The 24,617-nt window shown below is 36.1% G+C and overlaps 1 protein-coding gene across 1 annotated transcript in view; it reads right to left on the bottom strand.

Annotated features, from left to right (window-relative positions):
- The window catches only part of NALCN (sodium leak channel, non-selective), a 222,972-nt gene that overhangs the window by 157,150 nt on the left and 41,205 nt on the right, over positions 1-24,617 (bottom strand). The window contains exon 7 of the mRNA XM_056500515.1: positions 14,615-14,769. Coding sequence (XP_056356490.1) covers positions 14,615-14,769 — 155 coding nt within the window. The remainder of the gene's footprint in view (positions 1-14,614; positions 14,770-24,617) is intronic.

Raw genomic sequence — 24,617 nt, forward strand, 5'->3', positions numbered from 1 at the left:
GAAATACATATTCATGGCTATGGTATAATAATGGTAGAATGCTTAATTTTTAAATGTTTTTCAAAGTATGCAATTTCCATTCATTGCTACTACCCCTCCATGAATCCTCATTATTGCTCCATAGTTTTGTATTTGATAACAAAAAGAAAACATCCAGGTAATGACAGAGTTAATATTCTATATAAAAAAAAAAAAAAAGAGACTAGGAGAAAGAAAACGCATATGGACTTTGCTCTAGAGAAGAAGATTAAACAGTAATTCAACTGAAGCTTTTTGCTTCAAAGAGAGATGGTGGTAGACATTTAATTAACTGTCACTAAACCTCAAAATTCTAATTAAAATGCCTAAAAACATCAGATGTAAAAGAAATGTAAGAAAAATGTTAACATGTACAATATAGCAATGGCTAATACAGGAGGATATGTAAGTAGAGCACATACCAGTATAAAAGCTATACAAAACCTGCCAGGGGCAGGTAATTAGAAGAAAATAATATCACAGTTTATCAGAAGAGTCATAAAGAAGTCCTGTTGTGACTAATCTATCTTATTTGAATGTGTCAGCCCCTGGGTAACTTCTGTCAAGATGAATCAGCTATGTGTAGAATCAGCTCCTCGAGATATAGAACAAATTTCTCAAGTTTTTATTTTATACATATTACCATCTATGCTCCATGAACAGTTAGATGCCGCTGTCTCAGTGATGACTGACAAAGACTTCTGACAGTAGATTTGCTACCTGTTTTCACTTTTTGGAATTTTATGAAAGAAATAGTTTTAATTCTTCCAGCATTGTTAATTTAAAATGCATGCAGCATAGGTGGAAACGAGCTCAAAGTCATCCAAGTTCACTATAGTTGTTTAAATTAATTGCCAAAATTTGGAGCTTAGTTACTGCAATATTCTTCATTTTGGAAAGAAAAAGGTCATACTGCTGTATGGTTAACTCATTTTTGGATGTGAACTGAGATACTTGAGGGTTGACACAAAACAAAGTAGTGATCATTACGGCACTCTCCACAGCAAGGTGGAAATAGCACAGATTTGTTGGAAAAGTAAAGGATAACGTTCTAAAAGACTTTTTGGATGGAAAAGGCTGACTGTAATATGGGAGATGTATGTTGACACTTCCCAAGATGGCCAGTCACTCCTTCCCTGGAGATGGAATTGCATACCTTCAGAAAGTCTTAAAATCTGCTCAATATTAAGGAGTATCTCCAAAGCAGTGTGAACAATTAAGCAGTCTATTCACTGAAAATAACTGTAGATATTTTAGGAAAAATATAAATTATTTGCATATTGAAACAATTCATAGAACAAAAATGCCCCTTTGGAAAGAAGATGAAGATACATTTCCCAACACTGTCTCCTAAATATAAAGTAAAACAGAAGTGGTAACTATTTGTAAGATGTGGTAAAGATTTATTCAAATAAATGATAGATACTGCAAGATCTAGCATTCAGGTTTTTTACAGCCAAAACTTATGATAAGAGTAAAGAATACATAAGGCATATATTTAATATTCTCAGATAAGACTTTGGTCTTTCAAGTAATTTCTATTGTTTCTCAGTTGCTATGAGAAAGGGAGTAACTGGAAGTAAATGGCCTTGTAATTTTTTAAAGAAGCATTTCAATATTTCACAGCAGATCCAAAATATTATACTGTTCTTTTAGCTTGTACCCTAGATAATTTCCAATACCACTCAATACATACTAGATATGTGTAAGAATTTCTTCATGGGGCAACATCATGACATTGACAATGGAGTAGAATACAGTAGCTACTGAAAGTCTCTAAGAGCAATAGAGGAAAGGCACTTGGGAAAACAAGCATTCAATATTTAAATATTTTAGTAACAAAGTGAGAACTGTGCACTATTTAATGAAGAAGCATGGCATTATACATTTGCTGCAGGGCAGCAGCAAGTATGAAGCCAGTTACCACAGACAAGCTGATGTGCTAGAGAGTCACACCTAACTCTGTGTGCCCCCCCCTAGAGTGGCCATCTGTGACTTAGATTTTCTGGAATAGCTTTATTCCTCCTTATTCCCCAGCAGAAGTGGGAAAGCCAAGCTGGAAGCTGGCCCTGTGTTATCAAGTCAAAGGTCTTAAATCAAAAATTATTTGCTAAATTGCTCTAATTACAGTAACAGAGGACATGTTGCATGAGTACTGCACATTGTATTTCTAGTCGGTGGTTTTGCTCATTTTCACCAACTTTAGGAAAATTATGTCTAGGATAAAAAAGTCAAAGTTCAGGAGACAAAGTAAAAACCACATGTCCCACGCATTATGCAAGTGCTGAAGGTCAAAGCCCTAAACTGGTCACATCCTGCAACTTTTGTCTGAAAGCGAAAATCTTCCACTGTGATAACAATTACCTCTATTACCCTGTAACTGCAGCTTTCATTATGCAGTGCTATATTGTCCTAATGGCACTGACTGATCATTAAACCAATAGGATCTAATTTTCTTGGTATGGAATGACAGGTTTCTAATGGCTTGAGCTCATTCTCTGTCTATTGATGTCTAGTCTGCTTCTTAGCATGGCTGAAATTTGTCATACCTTGTGTTTCTAGGCTGTTCACACACCTGTCACACCTTTAACTCTTCTTTCTAATTTTTTTTTCATTGTTTTTCATTCCTTGTCAGATTGTGAGTTGTTGAGTAGCTATCCACACAAATAGTTATTGTCTTTGACATAAGCCTTTCTTCAACTCTCCTGCAGAGTGAAAACTGGTGGGCTGGGAGGTTTGTTTTGCTTGAAGCAGATCTTTCTATTTGTTTTCTTAGTAAATCCTCATTAAGGAAATTATCTTAGTGTGCATTTATTTCCCTTTGACCACTGTATTCCTAGCACATATGTCCCTTGGTTGCTTTACTTAGCCTCTCAAAGTTATCTGACACTTTGGTTAGCATTCTGCACTAGGGAAAAAAGAAAAGTCACTGTAGATTATAGACTTGAGTGGTTTATCTCATGCTTTCCATAGAAATTGCAGTACAAAAACAAATTCCCACCTCTGCCTTCACAGAACATGCATCATAAAATCATACTGAGAGGCCTTGCTGTGCTAGAGAAGGGACAGCAGAAAGTAAGCATGAGAAGGTTACTGTGGAAATACTATTTATGCTGTATGTAACTCACAGTGGGCACTGGCAGCTGAAGGATTTCCAGGGGATGCAGTGCAAAGGTTGTCTCCAGCTAGGGGTGCCCTCTGGGGGCTTGGATCCTCCACAGCCAGCTGCAATGACTCCAGCACTACGTTTCCCAGTAAGCTCCATTCCAGGCTCCTCAAACCCTTATGCTGTAGCATATATGTCTGTCCTCTTGAGATGCAGCACAGTAGCACGAGCAAGGGGTGGGGATGTGTTGGTGCCAGTGAGTTCTCCAAGGCTCTACAGCATTGAGTTGGGATTTTTTTATTTTATTTTTTTTAATTTTTAATTACACTGTAATCTCCTATCAGACTCAGGAGAAAACTTATATAGAATTTAAGACTATGCTACTTCAGAAAAATTAAGATACAGTACATGTAGTTTTCTGTCAACAAGGCATGAATTCATCTGAGGTGATACAGCTTACAGTTCAAAAAGACCTAACAAGATGCAAAACCTGCATTTGACCTGCCTCAACTTTCATTTTCTTATACCCTTCTAATAAGTCTGCCACATTTTGCTCTTTCACCTTTTCAGCTTATGATCAGTGACAGTTTATGAATTATTTTTTTAACATTGTCATCTTTGTCATCACTGTAACAAAAGTACTTATTAGATGGCATAGTAGAAGGGAAACTTAAAAAATAATTACTTTGAAAATGAAATCTAACCAAATTATATTGGTTCAATGTGCAAAAAACTTTCTGCATTCTCAGGAGCAGATGGTAATGAAAGAGATAGAAGGAAGTGTACAGCATGGACATTGAACAGATGATTAAATTCTGTGCAGTATACCATAATAACACGAGTTATATATCAAAATACCTATAGTAGCAAAAGATACCTGCCAGGAAAAGTTTACAATTACAAATAAAATAAAGAACAAAAGAAAAAGTAATTTTTTTTCTGGAAATTTGTTTTATTCCATTATAGATCCACCTATTTAGCTACCAATACTAACACAGAACACCCCAAAATGGCAGGGGAAAGGAAGTTCCACTGAAGACTCCCAGCAGCTGTAGTTTTCTGTGACTGTCAGTGCAACTATACTAAACTATTCACATTAGTTTCAGCTGATTGCCTGGTTTAATGCAAGACTCAATTACTTTGGGATTAACACAGCAATAAATTGAAATTCTGGAGGGCTGCTCAAATTCCTCTAAGTTTCCAAAATTCTACAACTTCCTACATACCATTTGTTAGTGTAAGAGCTAACTCAATATACATTATTTGTGCAATTTTTTCTAATCCACTGCTTAAAAAGTCTTAATTAACTAGGAAACTAGAATGGGTTAACTGAGAAAACTGAAGCCTACAGGAACATCAAATACTAATGAAGGAGGGGGTTTTGCTGTTTTGGTGGGGTTTTTTTTTTTGTTCATTTGTTTGGGTGTACGGTTTTGTTTGTTTTGTTTTCGTTGTTTGTTTTGGTTTTTGTTCAGGTTTTGTTTGGTTTTGTTTGTTTGCTTGTTTGTTTTTTAATTCAGGCCATTTGTTCAGTTGTCCAAAATCTGGTGTATTTAGGTATCCCAAACACAGAAATACAAAGTGCTCTCTGTGACCATGAGTTACAGCCAATATTTACATCCCAGTCCTGTCTGTAGAAGCAGTAGAAGCAGTTTAAGCACTCAGTGTGTGCTGTAGAGTGGCAGGACAATGGTGCTTCAGATGCAGGGAAGTGGGACAGCAGCTGCCTTCTTATCCACATATCATAGTTCTTTCTCTCACAAAAATAAATCAGGAATACTGGTATAGGGTTACAACAGTAGATGAAAACAGACACAGTATACAGAACCAAAACTTCAGACATGCAAGCTCAGCAGCTGAGATATAATCTTTAGTTAAAGCCCATTGGTTTTCTACTGAACAGTCAGGGTTGAAAGGCCTGTTTAGTCCTACAGCAATAATAATCTTGCCATGCGCCATAGAATTTTTGCTATGCAGATCTAACTCACTTTAAAATTTCTATCAGTGCCACATTGTCTGGTAACTACCATATCTCATCTTTAGCAGTAAGAAATAGTGGATCACATACATTGGCCTGCGTTTTATAAACCTTTTCCATAACTATTGAGTAAGAAAAACTGCCTTTTAAAAGTCTGCTAGCCAGTCATCCTGGGAAATGCCTTTAAGCTCGTTAATGTGATTATAAGGTTTATGAAACCTCAAATGAACTTAAATCTAAGTGCAGAATACAGGTATAAAGAGGACAGGGCTGTCACCAAATAAAGAAAAACCTTTGCAGCGTCAACAACCCATTATGAGTGTCTTTGGGCCCTGTCCTGCCAATGTAGCAGCACAAATGTTCTCACAGGATTATATCTGAATAAAACATAAACATCTCTATTTGGAGCTGAGCTAAAGTTCATAAAGAAACAAACCATAAGCATTCATTTAAGGGGGTCAAGGGACAAGCATAATGTGACACATCCTTGCTATAGAAGCAGTGGACCACCACCATCCTACCCACAACAGCACAGTTGTGGAAACTGCAGAACTGATGACTCACTTGGAAAATTATGTGTCTAATTTTAAAGTTCCTGCTAATATTTCTTATTCAAAAGGTGCAGAAATAGGATTCTTGATCATTAAACATAATGTTGAGTTTGCAGACTCTGGGGATAGGCCAAGGGAAAAAAAAATATTGCTGTCTGTTGTCTGCAAGGTGTTGGTTTACCAGACTCTGCTTTCCCATGCAATACAAGATAGGTATATGCCATGGGCACTGCCAAGCCTAGGAGTATTTGTGTCTTCTAAGCAGACTTTGATAAATTAAGTTTTCCCAGTCTTCATTTCTGTTTCTGCTCATAAATAACAGTCCTTTCTCAGTGCACCAATTTGAGAATAAAATCATATTACTTTGCTTCTTAGACAAGTCTGAGTATTCTATAATAGCAAAATGAATTTTCTACACACTGCATTGCAAAATCTTTGTTCTGTCAGTTCAAGATTATATCAGTTTTATTTTTTATTTCAGGGTTAAGTAATCAACTAACTATTGGGCATGTCAGCACTGGGGAAAGGATGGACCAGAATGCCTGAAACTGTTCTAATTCTTCAGTTAGCAAGTTAATGGTACTAAATGCACGTGGAGGATAAAGCACTCAAAAGAGAAGCCTTGTAGAGGCAAGGAAAAAGTGGTAACTAGGTGACATAAAATCATGAGAGACAGCATACTAACAAGGCATTAAAAATGTCATGACTTGGCAAACAGAATAAAAATTTTGAATTTCTAAGAAAAAAATCATCAAGGATAATATACCTTTATTGCATTGGTTCACGACAAGTGTACCCTAAATGTTTCTTCTTGATGTATCAAAAAGATTTCAGTGAGAGGAAAATTTGATCTAAAACATACTATCCTGTAGCCTATACAAGATTTAATGCTAACAAAACCACAATCAAGCATAATGCAACACATAGCTTCCAATGCTTTCTGACTAACTGAGGGCAAAAATTACACTTTGTACAGTAGAGCATAACAGAAAAGGATGATTGTGGGTAAAATCGTTAGAGAAAGATGGTCATTATTGCCTTCTGAAACGAAGATTCTACACAAACTAGCATTTGGAACCTCAGAGGAAAGAATGGCTAAACAAGATGGAGTGAAAAGTAAGCATCAAGATAAAGGAAAATTATGTCCAAAAAACACAGGGTTTTTTTATATTCTGTGAAAACTGGATATATTGAATATTTGCATTTTTTCACTACAGGGAGGAAGAACAGGCTTAGAATTATTAAATGTTTGGGGAACAGGAAAAAATGAAACCAGGTGTAATGTCAACACCCTTTTTTCACTTTGTTATCTTGTCATACAAGAAGACAAAGTTGGTCAAGCAGGACCTTCCTTGAATGTTCATCTTTTCCTAAATATCTCTGTCTACATTCAGCTTCCAATAACTGAATTTCCTTAGTACCTTTTCTGCCAAATAAAACAAATTCCCAAAGGAAACAAAAAAGCAAAACAAAACAAAAAAAAAACAAAAAAAAAAAACAAAAAAAAAAAACCACCAAAACCAAAACCAAAACCAAAAAAAACCCAAAACAAAACAAAAAAAAACAACACACAGCCTTCTGTTAGTATAACTTTTCTGATGAGAAATTAAACATGGCCTTGTGACCAGGTCCTTAAGGAACAGAAATCAGTGAAAACAGTATAGTACTTTAAGCCCAAACAGAGATTTGTTAATTGACTCACTTTCAATTTGTTCATTATCTCCAAGAAACAAAGTGAACTTATTTATCTTATTTATATAGCCATATTTCACTCCTCACAGCATTCACGTCCCTCGTAACTAGAATTATTTCCAAAGATGAACAACACAATGAGGTCTGCAAACAGTGCTCTCCTGCACGGGCATAGACTGTTTTCTTTGCTTCTCTGTATTCATCAAAATCCTGTATACCCTTCTGAAAGTGCCTATGTAAAAGTGTTTTTTGTGTCTAAGTTTATTTAGGTGTCTTCAGTGGGCATAAGTGGTACTCTTTGGTAGTAGAGGAAACTTCAGAGCAGGGACAGCTGTTAAGGAACTGCAGCTCATGCCTAAGTGCATTCTGGACCAGAGGAAATCTTTAATAAGGAAGGAGCAGCAGCTGAAAAGAAAGACTGGGTTGCAAAAAAATTTAAGTATTGTGGATCTACTCCTGATTCCTGCATCACTCCCCACCTCAGATGCTGCAAGAGCAGAGGAGTTGAGGCTAGGACATTGAGAGGAGACAACTGAAGAGAGACAGGCAAAGGACGAAACACATTTTTCCTAAGTGTCTCTTAAGTATTTGCCTTCCTTAGTTCTTAATACCCGAATGAGTGATTATACTACGTTAATTGACAGTAAAACAAATAAGTGAAATTCCCTGAATGGAGACTCATCCACAACAGTGCCTTAGCTGGTGTCAGGGCTCTATTGCTCTCTGTCTGCAAGGCCTAGGAAGGCATTACAGTGGAAAAAAAAAAAAATCTATCACCATTTTTCAAATAATGATTTCTAGCGGTTTCTCAATCAGTGGACTAATGGGGCATGCTTTAAGTCATTTTGGCTCACATTTAGAAAATATGTGTTTTATTACTAGACAGTCTGAATGGCTTCCCTAATTACATTCTGACACATTCATACATTAACATCACAATCACTTGTCATGTTACCACATGATAACTTCACAGGTCAAAGTCATGGATGAAGGGCTTTTAACTAGACACTGTGCATGAAAGCACCTGAATCAAAGAGCTGCATTATTGGAATAAATTAGACCCTTCTATAAAGTATTTAATACTATGATATACTTGCTAGGCTAAACAGAGCATGAAGACTCAATACATGTATCAAGCATGCATATCATCCATAGATTAAAAGAATCTGGCTGAAAGTTTTGATGAAATCATTATTGAACCAATGCTGATTTCATAAGAGCTCAACCTTTCAGCCTTTAATGAGTACAATTAAATGGAGGCTCTGACTAAACAATTACATCCCCTCAGTGCTTTCTATTATCCCAGATACCAAATACCCAGAGCCCAGGGATTCAGGCTGTGGTGGTGATGCTGATCTGCATTTCTGGCCATCCTTGTCTGTGCAAAGTGACACCAGCCTCATTCAGGAGACATGGTTGTGAGAAAGGGCAGTGGAGGGAGGAAGGACTCATGCTGAGAGTCCGATAAAAAACCTCACAATCCTTTTCACTAGCAGCTGTATCTCCTACTCTGAGCAAATAACCTGCTAGTGCAAATTTTATTCTGTTCATCAACCCATAATTAATGCTTTTCATGAGTGCTGAAGTCTCAGAGCTGGTAAAGTAGTCAGTTTCTTGGGACAACTAATCAATCATAATCTACCTGCCCCTCTTGCCTATGCCAGGGACCTGGAAAGACCAAGTGGCTGCTAATATTGCCACCAATGCCAGGCTGCCTGGCTCAGGTGAGAGGGTGTGACAAGTAACTAAAAGGTCAGCTTCTGCCACCAGTGAAGGACACTTTTCTCATCCAGTGGCAGCTGGAATGTCAAGTCAGATTTTCAAGCATTCTCTGTCATCTCAATATGTCTTGTTAACATTCAGTCTCCTAAATGGTAAAGATGGTTTTATCCATCTTGGGGTGAGGTGGTTCATGGAGAAAAAATAGAAATAATTTCACAGAAGAATGACGAGGAGCAAGTCTTTATAGAACTCCCTTTAGAACTAGTCTCCAGTTGCTTGCTTTCCTAAGATGCCTGAAGCAGGAATTCCTGCTGCTGCAGAGTCAGAGGGAAAAAGAAGGAACCACGATCTGCTCAGCCCATGCACAGGGGTTAGTTAGTAGGGCATCCTTCCAGAATGGAGGTCTCTTGCTTTGGTCACTGCACTACTATATAAATCATGGTTCATTTCCACTTTAGCTTTAAGTACTTGTATCAAATTAATGATATAGATGTCCACATAAACAAATGAACTTGTAGCTCTGAATTCTTGCAGTTTCTAGGAGTACCTAATTTAGCATCTGATTTACACTCACTTTTCAGCTTTTATTTTAGACTAGTGTGAGCATCTTTCCTCCTTCTCCAGATTTTTGTTGTGTTTATGACATCACACCACTCAACAAACTCTGTGGCCATTCTGAATTCTAATCCAAGACATAGGTACCAAATCTCTTGGAAACATTGAAATCTCTCATGGAAAATGTACTTTATGGATCGTGGCAGATCCAGATTCACAGCATACTAACCTAATCTTAATTCCTTTCTTCTGAACAACGGACTTAATGCCACCCAGTCTTCCAGTCTAAGAGAAATGCCTTTGCAATTCCAAAGGGCTGCACATGTACAAGTATGTTCCCCATCATAAGAGAACTTCTAAGAGACCAAAGTAATTCCCATGTTTGGTAGATAAAATTTCAATTTATGCGTAAACAAAGAGGCTATTTTGATCATTCCATGAGTATTTTATTAAAATAATACCTATAAGTGAATTGAGGAAATTTGGCTGCACTGTGAAGCTTCCTTTCACAAACATTAAATTAGGTTCACTTTTAATCTAGCCATGGCAGACATTTTTCATATAGTTATCAATTTCAAAAAGGCTCTCATATGTAATTTCTGGGTCCCACATAGAGAAGAAGCCATTTTAATAAAAACAGGAAATAGCTGAGACCCAAAGCTCTGTTGCTGTTTTACAGGCCACAAATCAGATGATTTTGCTGGCTCACTGTGCCAATGAACAGTGTTCACTTCTACTGTAAGAAAGGTTTAATACAGATGTAGTCTTTGTATATGGGCTTTGAAGCACTCCTTACCACTGAAATTTTGTTTTCTTTGAGATAAAATATGTGTGCTCATGTCCTATATGTAAAATGGCCATTAATATGGTAGTCTTTGTCAAATACTCTTTGCAGGTACAAGAAGCAATTAGTCTCATTTAATAGGGTACTGGCCCTAGCAGTTGGCAGATGGGTTGATAAAAAGAATAGAATTAGACCTCCTTCTCCTTTCAGAATGATCTCTCGTGGCCTAAAACTTTTCTTTCTTACTTTGTAAAATATTTTAGATATTTTAGATATCTTTATTCAGGACTTCCTTTTCCTTTTGAGACTATTTGAAGCAATAGGTAGGACTGAAAATCATGAAAAAACCTTCTCCAGAATTATGTGAAGAGTAAAATCAGTGATGTGCTGCAAGTCTACATCTGTAGATGATTGCAGATGATTACACCCATGAGGCACATGGAATGATTACTAGCTGATGTTACAAAAACCTGAATGCAAAAGACTCTGTACTGAGTGGAAAGTTCAGGTAAGGAGGAAATCTGTACAGGATCCAACAACAGGGGGTATTCTGGCACATTTGCATTTAGGAGGCACCCTTTTTCAACAGCACTGCATAGACAGCTTTGCCATCATCCTCAGTGTGGCCCTGATAGCAGTTACTACCATGTTAAATATTGACTAAAGGTAGATGCACACTCAGATAAACAGTGAGATGTAAGGTAGAAGTACTTGTCATAGCCCTCCAATTCCAAGACTTGTATGCTTTTATTTAATTCAACAAATATATTCATGCTTTTTAGGTATATTGCATGCAAATATTTAAACAATTACAATCATATGACTAATAATTTTTTCAATTAGCAGTGTCTGTTCACAAAAAAAAGTCATTTTTCTCAGTATTTAGCTTAACTTTTTTTACATACTTCATAATACTGTCACGCTCTTAGCTACAGCCTATGCAATTAAACACAGCTAGAAAAAATACAGAGAAGAAGAGAATAAAATCAGAAACAAGAAACAGGCTAGCTGTGAATGTACCTGATGCTCTCAGTGGGAGATAAGGCTGAAGGGTGTTCTAAGATGAAGCTCCTTTTTATAGAAGCCCAAATCAAAACCAGATAAGTCTGAGAAAGAGAAGAATTTGACAGTACCATACAGGTATAGAAAATAGTAAGGAATTTTTCCACCCACATCCACACAGCCAGCCAAGCCCTTCATTCTTATCCTTTCTCTTACTTCCACTCAGCCCCATAAGTAGCATTCAAAAATTCTTTCAGGCATCCTGAAGAATAAAAGACTCAATTTTATACTAAGGATCACACTGTGCAGGAGCAACAGCTACATAAGAAGTCAAGTTCTGTATCTAACTGTTGGAAGGAGTACTTGGGTTTCTACTGAGTTCATGAGCAATTGACTATGGGAAAGTGGGAACTTTCTGTAGCCTCCCATCAGGTGGAACCTGAAACAGCTGAAGTCAGTTCACCTAGAGGGTTATCTTATTCTTTCCTTACTATTCCTTCCTCCCATTTCAGAACTTCACCAACAAAAGGATTTGAGGTACTGGGAACTCAGTTAATTGGTTCATATTTTATTAAATTCTTCAGTTTCACGAACAGTTATGAGATAGACCTCTGTGACCTTTGCATAGAACTTTTTCAGAGGTAGTGCCAGACAGAATTCCTTTAAAGTCAAAGCCACTTATAAAAATGGGACCAGGGCATGGCCAAAATCAAGGTGTCTTCCAAATAATGAAGCTATTTAATTGGCAAACTCACAATATTAAAAACTCTATTAACTTTTATCTGATTAGAACAGCTTGGTCTTCACTCAGTAATAAAATTACATAAAACTTGCCTTTTTTCTTTCAAGAGAAGAAAAATAACAGAAATTATCACATCCAAATGTTCATAGGTTGTACAAATTAAGAGTTATTAATTATACAGTAGCTGCCAAACTGCTATGCTCTTGTGATTTTTGTAATGATAGATTTGAGGATCCAACAAGACAGGCTGTATCATAATATCTGCAAATGAAATAGCAATGAATGTACAAAAAATAGTATAATTACACAGAAAATATTTATTTTATTACTTACCTGTTAACTATACACAAAGATGCATCACAAAATGGATATTTATAAAATATTGATTAACTTGCTGGCTATAATCTTGTTTATGACAATCCTAATTTGAGGAAGCTTATTTAACATTTTTTGGGAAAGCTTCTGTGTCTTACCCAGTATTTTAAAGTTTAGTAATCAGCCTTCAGTTGATGCCACAGCTAAGTCAAGACAGATAGGGCTGACAGAACCATCAGCCCTTTCACTTACATTTCTTACCAGTCTTAACTCTACACATTTTCATCTTCAGTCCTTAGTCTCATACAACCCTGAACTCAATTCATTTTCTTCTACAGACCTTTCCCTTACACAACACTGACTCTTTTTCACATAAGCCTCTCTGTTAATTCTGTACAATTCTATCTCCTTATCTTATAGACCTCTTTGTAAGTTCTCACTCCATTCTTTTATTAGCAGCTTGTACTGATTCCTTTACCTATGATAATTTTCACATAGCTTTTCAGTCTCAATCAACTCTTCTAACCATTGAAGCTTGTTTAAGACATTGCAACTACTTTTGCCTGGTGACCAGGTAGGCAGCTAGAACAACACCCTTCAATGCCACAGATTTTTTTTCTCATAACAAGATAAGGATGATTTCAATCTGAGGCATAATTATTCTGGAAATACCCCTAATCTCATTCTCTCCTACCTGGAACTACAGAACTTGAATGTGGATGATTTTAGGTTCTAGTGTGAACTCCACCCATGTTCATCCAAGCATGACAGAAAATCTGAAGGCTGACTGAGAGACCAAACAAGATTATCCTTAGAGATCTACAGAAGAAAAAAAATCATAGAAAATTTGGTACTATTTATGGTGTTATCCATCTAACAGTACTGAACACACAGTACGCTTCTAGCTCCCAGAGGGAACAGAATGGTGCTGGGCTGAAATCAGGTTTTTCTCCCTTTCTCATAAGAAAAAAGAAAGGACATAAATGGCAGTTTTTGTTCATTAATTATTTGGTATCATAGAGTACTTGTAGCAGGAGTCTGAGACTTTCTTGTAATTCTCTTGCTCATTACGTATATCCAGAAACCTGAATATTCAGAAACCAACTGAAGCAATTTCAGCTGCAAAGGCTTTCAAAACTCAAAAAACCTTTTTTTATTAGTCATTAAACCTTTTCATTACCTTCAAATTCAGATGAGACCAGGATAACAGTCTGGAGCTCAAGCCAGAAAAATGAAAAAAAAAAAAAAAAAAAAACAACCAAAAAACCCCAACAAAAAATGATTTAAAAAAACCAAAAAACCCAAAAAAACTCAAAAACAAACAAAAAAACCCACCACCAATAAAAAAACCTTATCAGAGTCAAAGTGATGCATCAGAAAGAATTCAGCCTGTGGGCATGCTCTATCATTTGAAGGTACTTTCCTGCCTGTCATGAAAAAAATTTGCAGCTGCAGGCTCCTGTTGGACCTTTGTCTGCTCAATAAATGTGAAATTAACACAAGGTTCTGACAAAATAACTGCATATTTTCCATTTGGATGTGGATCTTACCACAGCTGCCCATGTTCTTGCCACCTTTCCTGCTTTTGTGTTCTACACTCAATTCCTCATGGGGATGGCACAACACATTGCAGCTGTCAGAGAACATATTCTCCTGGTAACTGCAGTGTTTTGCAGGGAACAAATTGCACCTGTATTGCAAAATCTGCCTGACTCTGAAGCATTTTTCTGGCTTACATTCTGACTTACACAGTTTGGATCAAGACTGCCACAAATACATGATTTCATTTTTTTCCCATCTTCTCCTTAGTAACAAGATGATTATTAATGTAATTCTGGATGAATTTTTTTTTTTCATGGGAATTACTACTAAAATTAGACAAACAGAAGGGATTTTATGCTCTAAAATGAATCAAAAAAACCCCAGAAACTAGTCATCGCATTTGCATACTGGTGATAATCAACAGTTGACTCTTTAAAAAGACACTGTTTTAAAGGTATTTAAATCCTGGGATCCCAGGCAATGTAAAAATGTATCATAACTGCAAAGCACTTGATGTCTTTTCAGCACAGACATGAACTACCTGTTCCATTCATTTAAAAAACATTTTTAAATGGATACTGAAATGGATTTTACCAGTAGAACAGACCTATCTCATTAAAGCCACTGTAGCCCAGCTCTTGCCTGCTTAGTCCCAGATCTTCAAGGTCCATGCATTTAAATCCAGGTGGGCACTGGTAACCTTCTTCTAGCTCTCTGGAACAGTGGGTGTCTGGGATAGCTAAATTATTCCAGGTTACATTTCTGTGAAAAATACAAAATTAAGTTGTTACATAAATTCAGTCCATAGCAAAACTAAATATTTGAAAGTGAGAGGACTAAAGTGAAAAGCTCACCAGCTGTTATTTTTACTATCTGATGTTCTTTGGTATACACTGTTTTCATTAATTAAGAACTTATTGTAAAGGGCAAGCTAACATGCTCCTAGAACTTCATCCTTATGTAATGACAGTACAAATACTACCAGCAGAAATTTCATACTAATGCCTAGAGACCCGATAAAAATGGAAACTCTCCAAGAAATGGAAGAGTTAACATTCAGCTGCTCCAATTGCTTTTTCATTCAATTTAAAGTCAATGTTTCAGGCTCCTTTGCAGATCCTGAGAGTGTGTTCAACTGCAGTCTGTCCTTTAACTCTGACTTACAAAGGCATTACCTGTGCTTGCTTTGACACTCCTTAAAAGGATCCTTGTCCATAACTTGTCAGTCACCAGAATACATATTCAGCTTCTTGTAACTTGGTCAGGACAGGTTTCCACCACATATGAAGGGTCACAGGAAAGAAGTCAAACCACTACCTGTGTAGTGCAATTAGTATCTAGGCACTGCTGTGACTGAAACAGGTCTGACTTACTTTTAGGTCAGTCCAGTAATGATTTGGTAGAAAATGTGAAAAAATTTGAACTGGTTTGGATTGGTTCCAGCTGATATCTATAAGTGACAGTAACATTTTAGAATAGAAAGATCATGAGACAAGGGCCAGTGCCCCAACACAATGTCACAGTGTTGGCCATCTTTTACTCTTGTCAGAGGCTGAGCATCACTTGTTTTCCCATTTTCTCTGGCAGCTGTGTTTGAGCTGCTGGAGGCTGTCACACTGGACCACAATGGGAATTTAGGTAGGCCCAGCATTGAAGGTCATAGAAGCTAAAAGGAGAGGGAGGACAAGTTTGTTGCCCTCTGTTCTATTAAATATATGCCTGTGGCATGGACACATAAATATGGGTTATTTAAGTACTCCCAAACTTTGGGAAGGAGAAGCTGAGGCAGTTGATTCCATCTAATCACTTACAGTGCCAAGTTAATAATCACAATACACAATCCTTTGTCACAGACTGACCAGCCCATTTTCCCAGTTGTTCGGTTAAGAGGTAACCCTAGCAAGCCACCCTGAGCAAGTCCCTGCCAGGGTCTGCAAAGCAACACAGTGCAGAAGTGGGGATTCACATTGCTTGTGCTATGGGGCTGCTGGGCAAACCAATGAGAGGAAAGGTCCAAATAAGGCTCCAACTCTGCTTAGCACACAGCTAAGCAACAACTGTTTTTCTCCCAGCTTGTATTCGCTCATCCAGCATATGAAAATCCTGGTTTTTGGTTCAGTCCTAGGGCAAATTCAAATCAGACATGAAAAGCTAATCTCAGTCAGTTCTGGTCTGAGAAAAAAACCAGTCAATGGAATTTTCCATTCATGTTTAGGTTGATTTTGACTTCCTCGTTACGGCACAGATTTTGATATAAAAACATCCAAAATGAATTGCTGAAAGTTACAAAAAAATGTTGTAGTATTCACTCTGTTATCCTGAGGCATCAGTCAGTGTCTTAAAATACATAATTTTAAATTATCTTGCTTGTCCACAGAAAAAGTGAGACTTTTCAGCCTGCCCTTTAATATAATTAGTATCTTACTGTTCTTGTGAAAGTCCTTTTCCTTTAATCTAAGTCAATGATGTATTTTTGACAACTAAACTGCGTGAATAGAAGCCTTAATTACTTTATTTTTATTGCTTTTATGCACTGCATGGAATAGCATTACAGTGTGAAACCAAAGCATCCTACAAAATTTTTTCTAGGCAATTATAAATGCAGATAAATAACAATTGTGGCATCTATTGCGTAGAAATTTCCTTATGGTACCAGAGAGACATATATATCTGCATGGATGCACATGCAGACATGTACAGTTCCAGATGGAGTTTTAAAGAACACCCTGAAATTCAGCAATGTGGATAACTAAAAAGACAGACAGATACACAAGCATATGTGTATTTGTTCCACGTTTGTAAACATGCTCAGCACATGTCATTCAAGTATTTAAAAATTAATCTGTTCACCCTAATGCCTTTAAACTAGATGTTAATTCATACCCAGTTGCATGCTTTATGTTAGATTTATGACACTGCCATCCAAAAGCCATTATCATATACAGGATTAATGTAAAGCAATATTTTACATATATTTTTAGAAATTAAAATTAATTCATTGGGTCAGGCAGATTCAGACCCCCAGCTACTGGTAGCTAATGAATTACACATTATGGCTTGCATTAGAAAATCCCTCAAATCCCAAGAGGCCAGCAGCGTGAGGGCATATTATTAAAAGCATTGCTGGCTCTCAATCACTGCAATGAAAAGCCTTCATTTAAGTGCTTCATTTAACTTAGATAATTTTTTTTATTTAAGCTCCTTTTGAAGGAACAAAAGAAAGACGTCTCCATGCACTGAGTATTATTTAGGTTAAAAATGAAGTCTCTGCTCATAGTACCTGTACAGATACAGGCCTTTCTGGACCGCTGTCACTTGGGAAGTTGTGTTCTGCCTCAAGACAGTAAATAAGCATAGACTAGTACACATGGACTAGAAAATATCAGATATCTAGAAGTAGCTAGAATATCACCCGACGTTTTCAATATAAGATGATTTAAATTTTATTCCTTCATAGGCCATACTCAATATCAATTAAGTAGTGAGATACTGATTCAGCACATAACTAGTTTTAAGCATCTCAAAAGTTCAGTTAGGCAATGTGCTTAAATGCCTTGCTGAACAGAGTGCATGAATAAATTTATGAACAAGAAATAATTCATCCCGACAGACCAACAATATTTCTGTGCAGAGTATTCAATGTCTATGGAGTGCAGCATCAACCCAACAGGGGAGCTGAGAAATTAGTTCTCCACAGGAATGCCAAGGATGCAGAAGCAGATAATTGACTCCACTTCACTTGATAGGCATCCTTCAATAACAAGATTGTTGCAAAAGACGTAGGACTGTTACTCGGACGTGTTTTTGAGTGCCTGAAGAATGTTATGATTACATACATATGTACACCACAGGAAGGACCTGAAATGATGTCTCTTGTGAGCACAGTGCCTGTTTTTCATGGCATCTGTTATAAAACTGGTCTTTCAACCACCATGTGCTCATGTCAGAACAGTCCCTTTTTTAGCACCTTCTTATTAGGGCAGGTCTTCAAAGAGGGGTTTTCACACCTTAAGAGACAAATTACTGTGGTAGCTTCTAGTTTCCTGTTTTCTGCTAGCCTGACTCTCTGCTGAAAATAGAGATGGGGGAAAAAAGGTGATTTTTAAAATTCTGGTATTCTATTCATTTTCTAAGATATGACGAGAAGCCATCCAAAATTAGAAAACTTCTTGTGTAATTTCCAGATTCAGAAAATCCAAAAAAAGACCAAAACAAAACCAAAGTAGTATACTTATTGATAAAAAAATAAAAATGGTTGATTAGGTAAAGCAGTTAATCAGTAAAAATTACTTAACTGTAGATGAAGGATTTTCTGTCTTCATTAAAAGGAACCCTATGTCTGTCCCTGTAAAGAGCCAGGCACTGCCCAGCTGCTTACTGGAAAACTACTGCATGTTAAAAATATCACAGCAGACATAAGAAATGGCTAGTAGATCATGAAGAAAATAAGTAGCAACTGTGCAGCTTTCAAAGAGGAAGCAATACATTAACTGGGGCTCAGAGGAATTGGCACTGTGTTCTGTGCTATCAATTTTCATTAGAGACCTGGTGGACACCATGAACCCAGCTTCATCAAAATCACACCAAGCATATGATGAAGGATAACAAAAACCTTTGACAACAGAGAAAGATTATGCAGTTCTGAAGACTTTAAAGGTTACTCTCAATAACTGTGATTTAATGTCAAGCAATGAATTCAGAAAGTGATGGAACCTAAACACAAAATGGACACTGTTGTATAGAAACAATAAAGATTTTTCTTTCAGATATGAAGAATTATAATTTTTTCTTCTGCTAGATGTCTAACTCTGAAGAGGCAATTTTGAAAAAAAATCCATTCCTATATGTTTCAGAAGAGATGCTTCTGTTTTGCCATATTGCCAGAACAAAAGGGAAAAGCACCAAGCTAGTGAGATTCAAGCAATAAACTTTAAATAAATCCAGAGAACTCCATGGTACACAGAAGTTGTTGCTGAAGCTCAAATTAAATGGATGCTGGGCTAGGATCTCTCAATAAATGCTTTCTGATGAATTAATACTGCGTTTCTACATTGGCTTTAGATAAGTTATCTGATAAATATTAATACACTGCACTCTTACATATATAGGTCAATGACATCTAATTAATTTGTCTTTATTCTGAAAATCAGTGTGATCTACTAGCATGAAACAACTTCTCTGCACCATTCAACACAATTATTATAGTCCATGAACCTACTTTTTAAAGCTTTAAATTTTATCTTCTATCAGTATTTTATGAAATGAGATGTAATTTACAAGCTGACTTCATAATGGGGAAAGTAAGGTCAGATGTCATATGCATTCTGTTTTTAACAATGTTTTGGAGACCTTTTTGAAACAACAAAATATAAAAGCAAAATATGTATGGATGTATATTAATGGTAGTGGAACCTCTAAGGTCAGAAATCTGATATAGCAAATTTTAATTGCCAGGGTAGCAAGTAAAAAATTACTTTTTACAAATATATTTCTAATTCGCTGAATCATACAAAAGAACATATTTCCACACCAAATGCAGAATAAGCTGTTTAGTCACCAATACTTCACATTCTAGATTTAAAGCTCCCTCCCACAACTGAGTCCATACAAATAGCCAAAACTTGTAACTCAATTTTATTTTCCTCACACTGATTACTGGTGCCTTGGGGATGCTTCATGGTAGCCCTCAACATTTAGATGCTGATCTTGGAGGCTGTAGGTCTCTGAGAGCCCTGTGTCCTACTTCAGCATCTTGAATACATCAGTAACAATAAATGCCTACCCATGGCTAAGTGCATCAAGTTAAAAACCCATCAAGTTAAAAAAAAAAAGACACTTCCTATGATCAGCCAAGTCATCAGTCTTTGTTTTCCCCCTGAATGTCCAGCCAGTTATAAAGCATATAACCTTGTTCTCCAACCAAACGACTTTCCTTAAGAAAGAGAATTTACAGAGATAAAAAATACTCATGGCATAACTATAATTAATGGCTGTAATTTTATACCAATAAAAATGAGAAAATCTGAGATTAAGATTCTTATGACAATATTATACAGAAACATTGTGCAGAAGGGAAGTTTTAAATTTCTTTTCTAATAACTTATCCTCTTAAAAACTCAGATAGTTCATGACAATTACTATACACCTGATGATACCATTAGGTAGTAAAATATATTAGAATCTTTATTTAGTATTCCAAGTGACATTTGTTTTCAGCAGCTCTGGGAACTTGAAAGATAGGAAGCCTAGAGGGAAAATTGCTCAATTTTTACCTGATCCTTGCAACAAGTAAAATGGTGAAAGGTTAAAGTTTATTTGTTGCATAGTAACATGAAAACAATCTAAGCACCTAGGCAAATTTCCTTTGCTTTTTCCTTTTATATGTGTCTCTTATTCCCAAAGCCATACCTTAATTCTTAATGTGCTCATCCAATCAAGTCCTTCTCTCCTCCTTTTCCTTCCCTAAATGGGAAACTCTGAACATACAACTGCTATTAAGAGATGGCTCCTAGACTAATTCCTTACACTAGTGACCTTACAGGCCTAACAACAGTAACAGCTGCTCCTGCACGGTTGTTCGAATAATAACAATATTGTGCTATAATAATTGTAACAGCTTTATTTCTATCATGAAAGTTTATGTTTACCATTTTCATAATTATTACCCCATTATGACCTCAGCTTAATAAGGACAATCTTAAATAAATCACTGATATTGATATTTCTAAAATTTGCAGTAGTTGTTTATCATTATGATTGGGCATAATTTTTTCAGTGTGCACTCAGAGTAAGTGAGCTTTCGTGTCACTGTAGTCAGACACATATATAATTGTTAACTTCAGTGAAATGGCACCATACTGCAATTGAGTTCTACTGATACATCTTCTAATTTGTGCAGAAAGATGGCAACTTAGAACCATGCTGCTGCTGCAGTTATTACAGGTTCTAGAGAATCCAGTAACTGTCATCCAAAATCACAGGTGAAAGTGAAAGAGATTTCAGAGAGTACTTCTCTGATTTAAGGACTACAAATTTGTTTAGGCATAATTCTTCCTCTGATATTTTATAATCTTAGCATTCCCGAGGTTCATTTTTGAGATGTTAGGTTTTACTTTTGGTCAAATTTAAATCTAAAGTCTCATGTACCTACTTTCAGAGCCAGTTTCCTGTTTTAATCCAACAAAAAAAAAAAAAAAATCTGTGTTATCTTTTAAACTGTAAGTGTGAAAACTTCATCCATATTTAATATTCCTCATAATTATATCTGTAATTATAACTATAAAGCTTTCAATTCTTTTTGGTAAAAGATTGTCTCATATCTATTCATTACTTTTAGCACATTAAAAGATAAGATAGGGCATGCTTAAGGACTCATGGCTTTATAAACAAGATAAACACAAAGCTTAAGCTTTGGCAACTTTCCATATTTCACATTTTAGCTTGGCAAACACAGATTCTACTAATCAAGAATTAGTAACTGAAGAGAATATCAGACAGCATCTGCTAGGGATAATTATATTCAAATCAACAAGCCCAAATAACTGAGGGCATCTCTTCCATTAATTTTTAATAAATCCTGAAATAGCAGGGAAATTCCGGAAGAATGCTAATGTGCCATTAATTTTTAAAGAACAAGCAGCCCTACTGCTTAGGCTGACATCAAGCAAGACAAAAGAAAGAGCAAGCTGATAAAAAGCCTAATTGGAAAAGAGTAAAGAACATTAATGCAATAAATGGTAGCCAGAATGGATTTAGAGAAAATAATTCTCATTATAGTAACCTGATTTTTGTAAGATTAGAGATTTGTCAAATAAAATTGCCTAGCTTGGACTTTGTAAAGCAATTCATTAACACATGACTGATTAAAAAGTTGGCACTATACAATATCAATAAAGCACCAGCTAATGGGCTAAAAAGTGATTAACTGACATGTCAAAAAAATACTTGCCAGTGAAATGATCACCATGATCTACCAAAATCAATGATGGAAAATATAAAATTAAGAATAATAATAGAAATATAAATAACAATAAGAACAAGGCATTATGACAAGTTATCAGAATTACTTGGTTTGCTTGATCAAACAATCTAAAATATGCTTTAATATAGACAGATGCAAAGTTATAATGGCAGGATCACCGAAAGCAAATCTTATGGCCTACAGCCTGTGGATTAAAAGCGATAAGAGGATGGAAATACTGTGTTACAGAAGGTGCCACACAAAATTTTGAGATGAGGAGATATAACAAGGCATCCTCTCATATTGGTCCCAATAACATCATGGCAAGGAAAAAATGGCTTCCCCAGACTGTACACACAAAAGCAACAATGAATTAATGTTTCTCTCTGTATGAAATTAATACAAAATTATCAATATTACATACATATTTTGATCACAAGTTTAATATTTTAAAAAATGAGGAACTCATAGAAAAAAATTAATATGACAACACTGAAGAAGATGGTTTGCAGTAAAGGACCTAAAGAGCTAAATAATGTTAGTTTATTAAAAAGCATATTGAAAGGTGCTTCAATTGTTGTAAGTGGATTCACACAGAGAAAATACTAGGAATTAAGGCTCTGTGTAATCTGGCATAAAAAAGTATAATAAGAATAGAAAGCTAGCAGTTGAAGCCAGACAAATTAAAATGATGAATTAGGAACAATTTTTAACAGTGAAATGTTTTTTGTAAGAAACAAAAAGTTCCCTTGCTTATGACTGTTCTTTTGCAAACCAGTCAATAATAGATACATACCTAGGAGATGCACTGGAGTCAGATACAAGCTATAAGGTGTTGTAGAAAGGAAACAAATTGAAGACAAGATGATCCAATAGTTACTTTCAATTTTAAATTCAATATACAGATACTGTAATATTTTACTACTGCTAATATATTTTCTTCCAGTAATTTTTCCCAAGGTAAATTACTTTTTTAATATCTTGCAATTCAGTTTAGATCTTTTATCTGTTCACTTTCAGGCTTGAGGCTTTTTTTTGCCAGTTTTCACAATGCTGTAGTGCCTAAATTGAAGTCTGCGGATGGAACTTGGATATTCTTACTTTGTTTTGCCAATTTTAGAAGAGGAAAATTACTTACATGTTTATTCAAAGAATTCAGAAAAGTAATGGCCTTACGCACTTTCTTCTCCTGCCCATATTCAGTAATAAGGTATCATTACATCGGAGGTCTAGTACATGAGGCAATACTGAGTAAAGCTGAGTTTGATTTTTATTGTAGTATTTTTTTCATTTCACATGTGACCTAAGTTAGGATCTAAAAATATACCTTTGATCTTCCTTCTATTGTTACTCATTGCACAGGAATTTTGAACAGATTAAATCACCAACCTTATCTCACACTTTAGGGTGCAACACCTCTTTGCTGAACCCCTGGAAGGAGCTGCACAAGTAAAGACTGCAGCTCTGATGTCCTGACTTCCCCTACCTCATTTCAGACAATGAAGACAGAGAGAAATACATCTCCAGAGGTTCAAGGTCAGTGGGTTCATCCACACTCCTGAGGCAACTTTCTCTCTTTCACAGCCAGAGGCATTTAGGTTCCCAGCACAGGTGTTAACATCAAAGTCAGATGATTCTGTCCTCATGGCAGATCACTTATGTTACACAAAGCCAATAGTGTCATTGCCCAGATGAAAACAGGATGGTTGCAGCTACTCAACAAATTTGACAAGCCATTGGTTTGATCACTTGTTAACTGGCAATAGAGGAAATTAAATTCAACTTACTCAGCCACTACCCTTCAAAGTCACAAAGTCACTGAAGTTCACCACAGAAAGATGAGTAAAAGAAGAAATATTTCCTATGGACAGTGCTGAAATGTACATGCAGACAGCAGAAAGAAAAGCTCAAAAAAGAAAATTTCAGAAGTTCCAGTATGCATTTGTTTATTAAGTAGCATGCACAAACAGTACTATTTTTAGCATTCATCAAATTCCACATAGTATAACAACTCTTTGACACCCCATTTTTGTGACTGCAACAATTCACAATGGAGCTGAATTCAAATGGAAATATCATGATATGTATGCAAATGCAAAACTTGTTTCAGAGGAATCAAAACAAAATGAATTAATGGCATTTACACAATGAAGGAGGCTGTCACTCTAAGTCCTTAACATACAAGAAATAAACAGGAAGAATTAAAATCAAATCCAGCTAGCTTGCATGAATCTGAATGTCACTGAGGTATATTAAATTAGACTTATTTGCAAGTCAAAGTGATCCAATACACTATTTATTTAGAGAATTTAAAAGAAAGAGCAAAAAACACTTATCTTCTTGTTTAAATTGGAAGTCAAAAACTGAAATGCATGAAACAACCTAAGCTGAAGTCTGTATCCAAGTTGTTTTTCAAGCATGTTCAGGACCACTTCAAAAAACCCTAATGTTATGTATCAGATTTTCTCTGGATGAAATACAGAAAAATATCATCTAAGGTGCTGTCTAACCACTACAGGGAAAACACAGAGCCAATAATCTGCACTGTAGGATTTGAAAATTTGAAGATTGAAGTTCATCTGGGAATTACTTCCACCAAAGCTACAAGCATTTTTGGACGCCTCACCCACAAAGCAGAGTTAGCTACAAC

This window comes from Oenanthe melanoleuca, chromosome 1 (genome assembly GCF_029582105.1).
Source record: "Oenanthe melanoleuca isolate GR-GAL-2019-014 chromosome 1, OMel1.0, whole genome shotgun sequence".
Lineage (NCBI taxonomy): Eukaryota > Metazoa > Chordata > Aves > Passeriformes > Muscicapidae > Oenanthe > Oenanthe melanoleuca.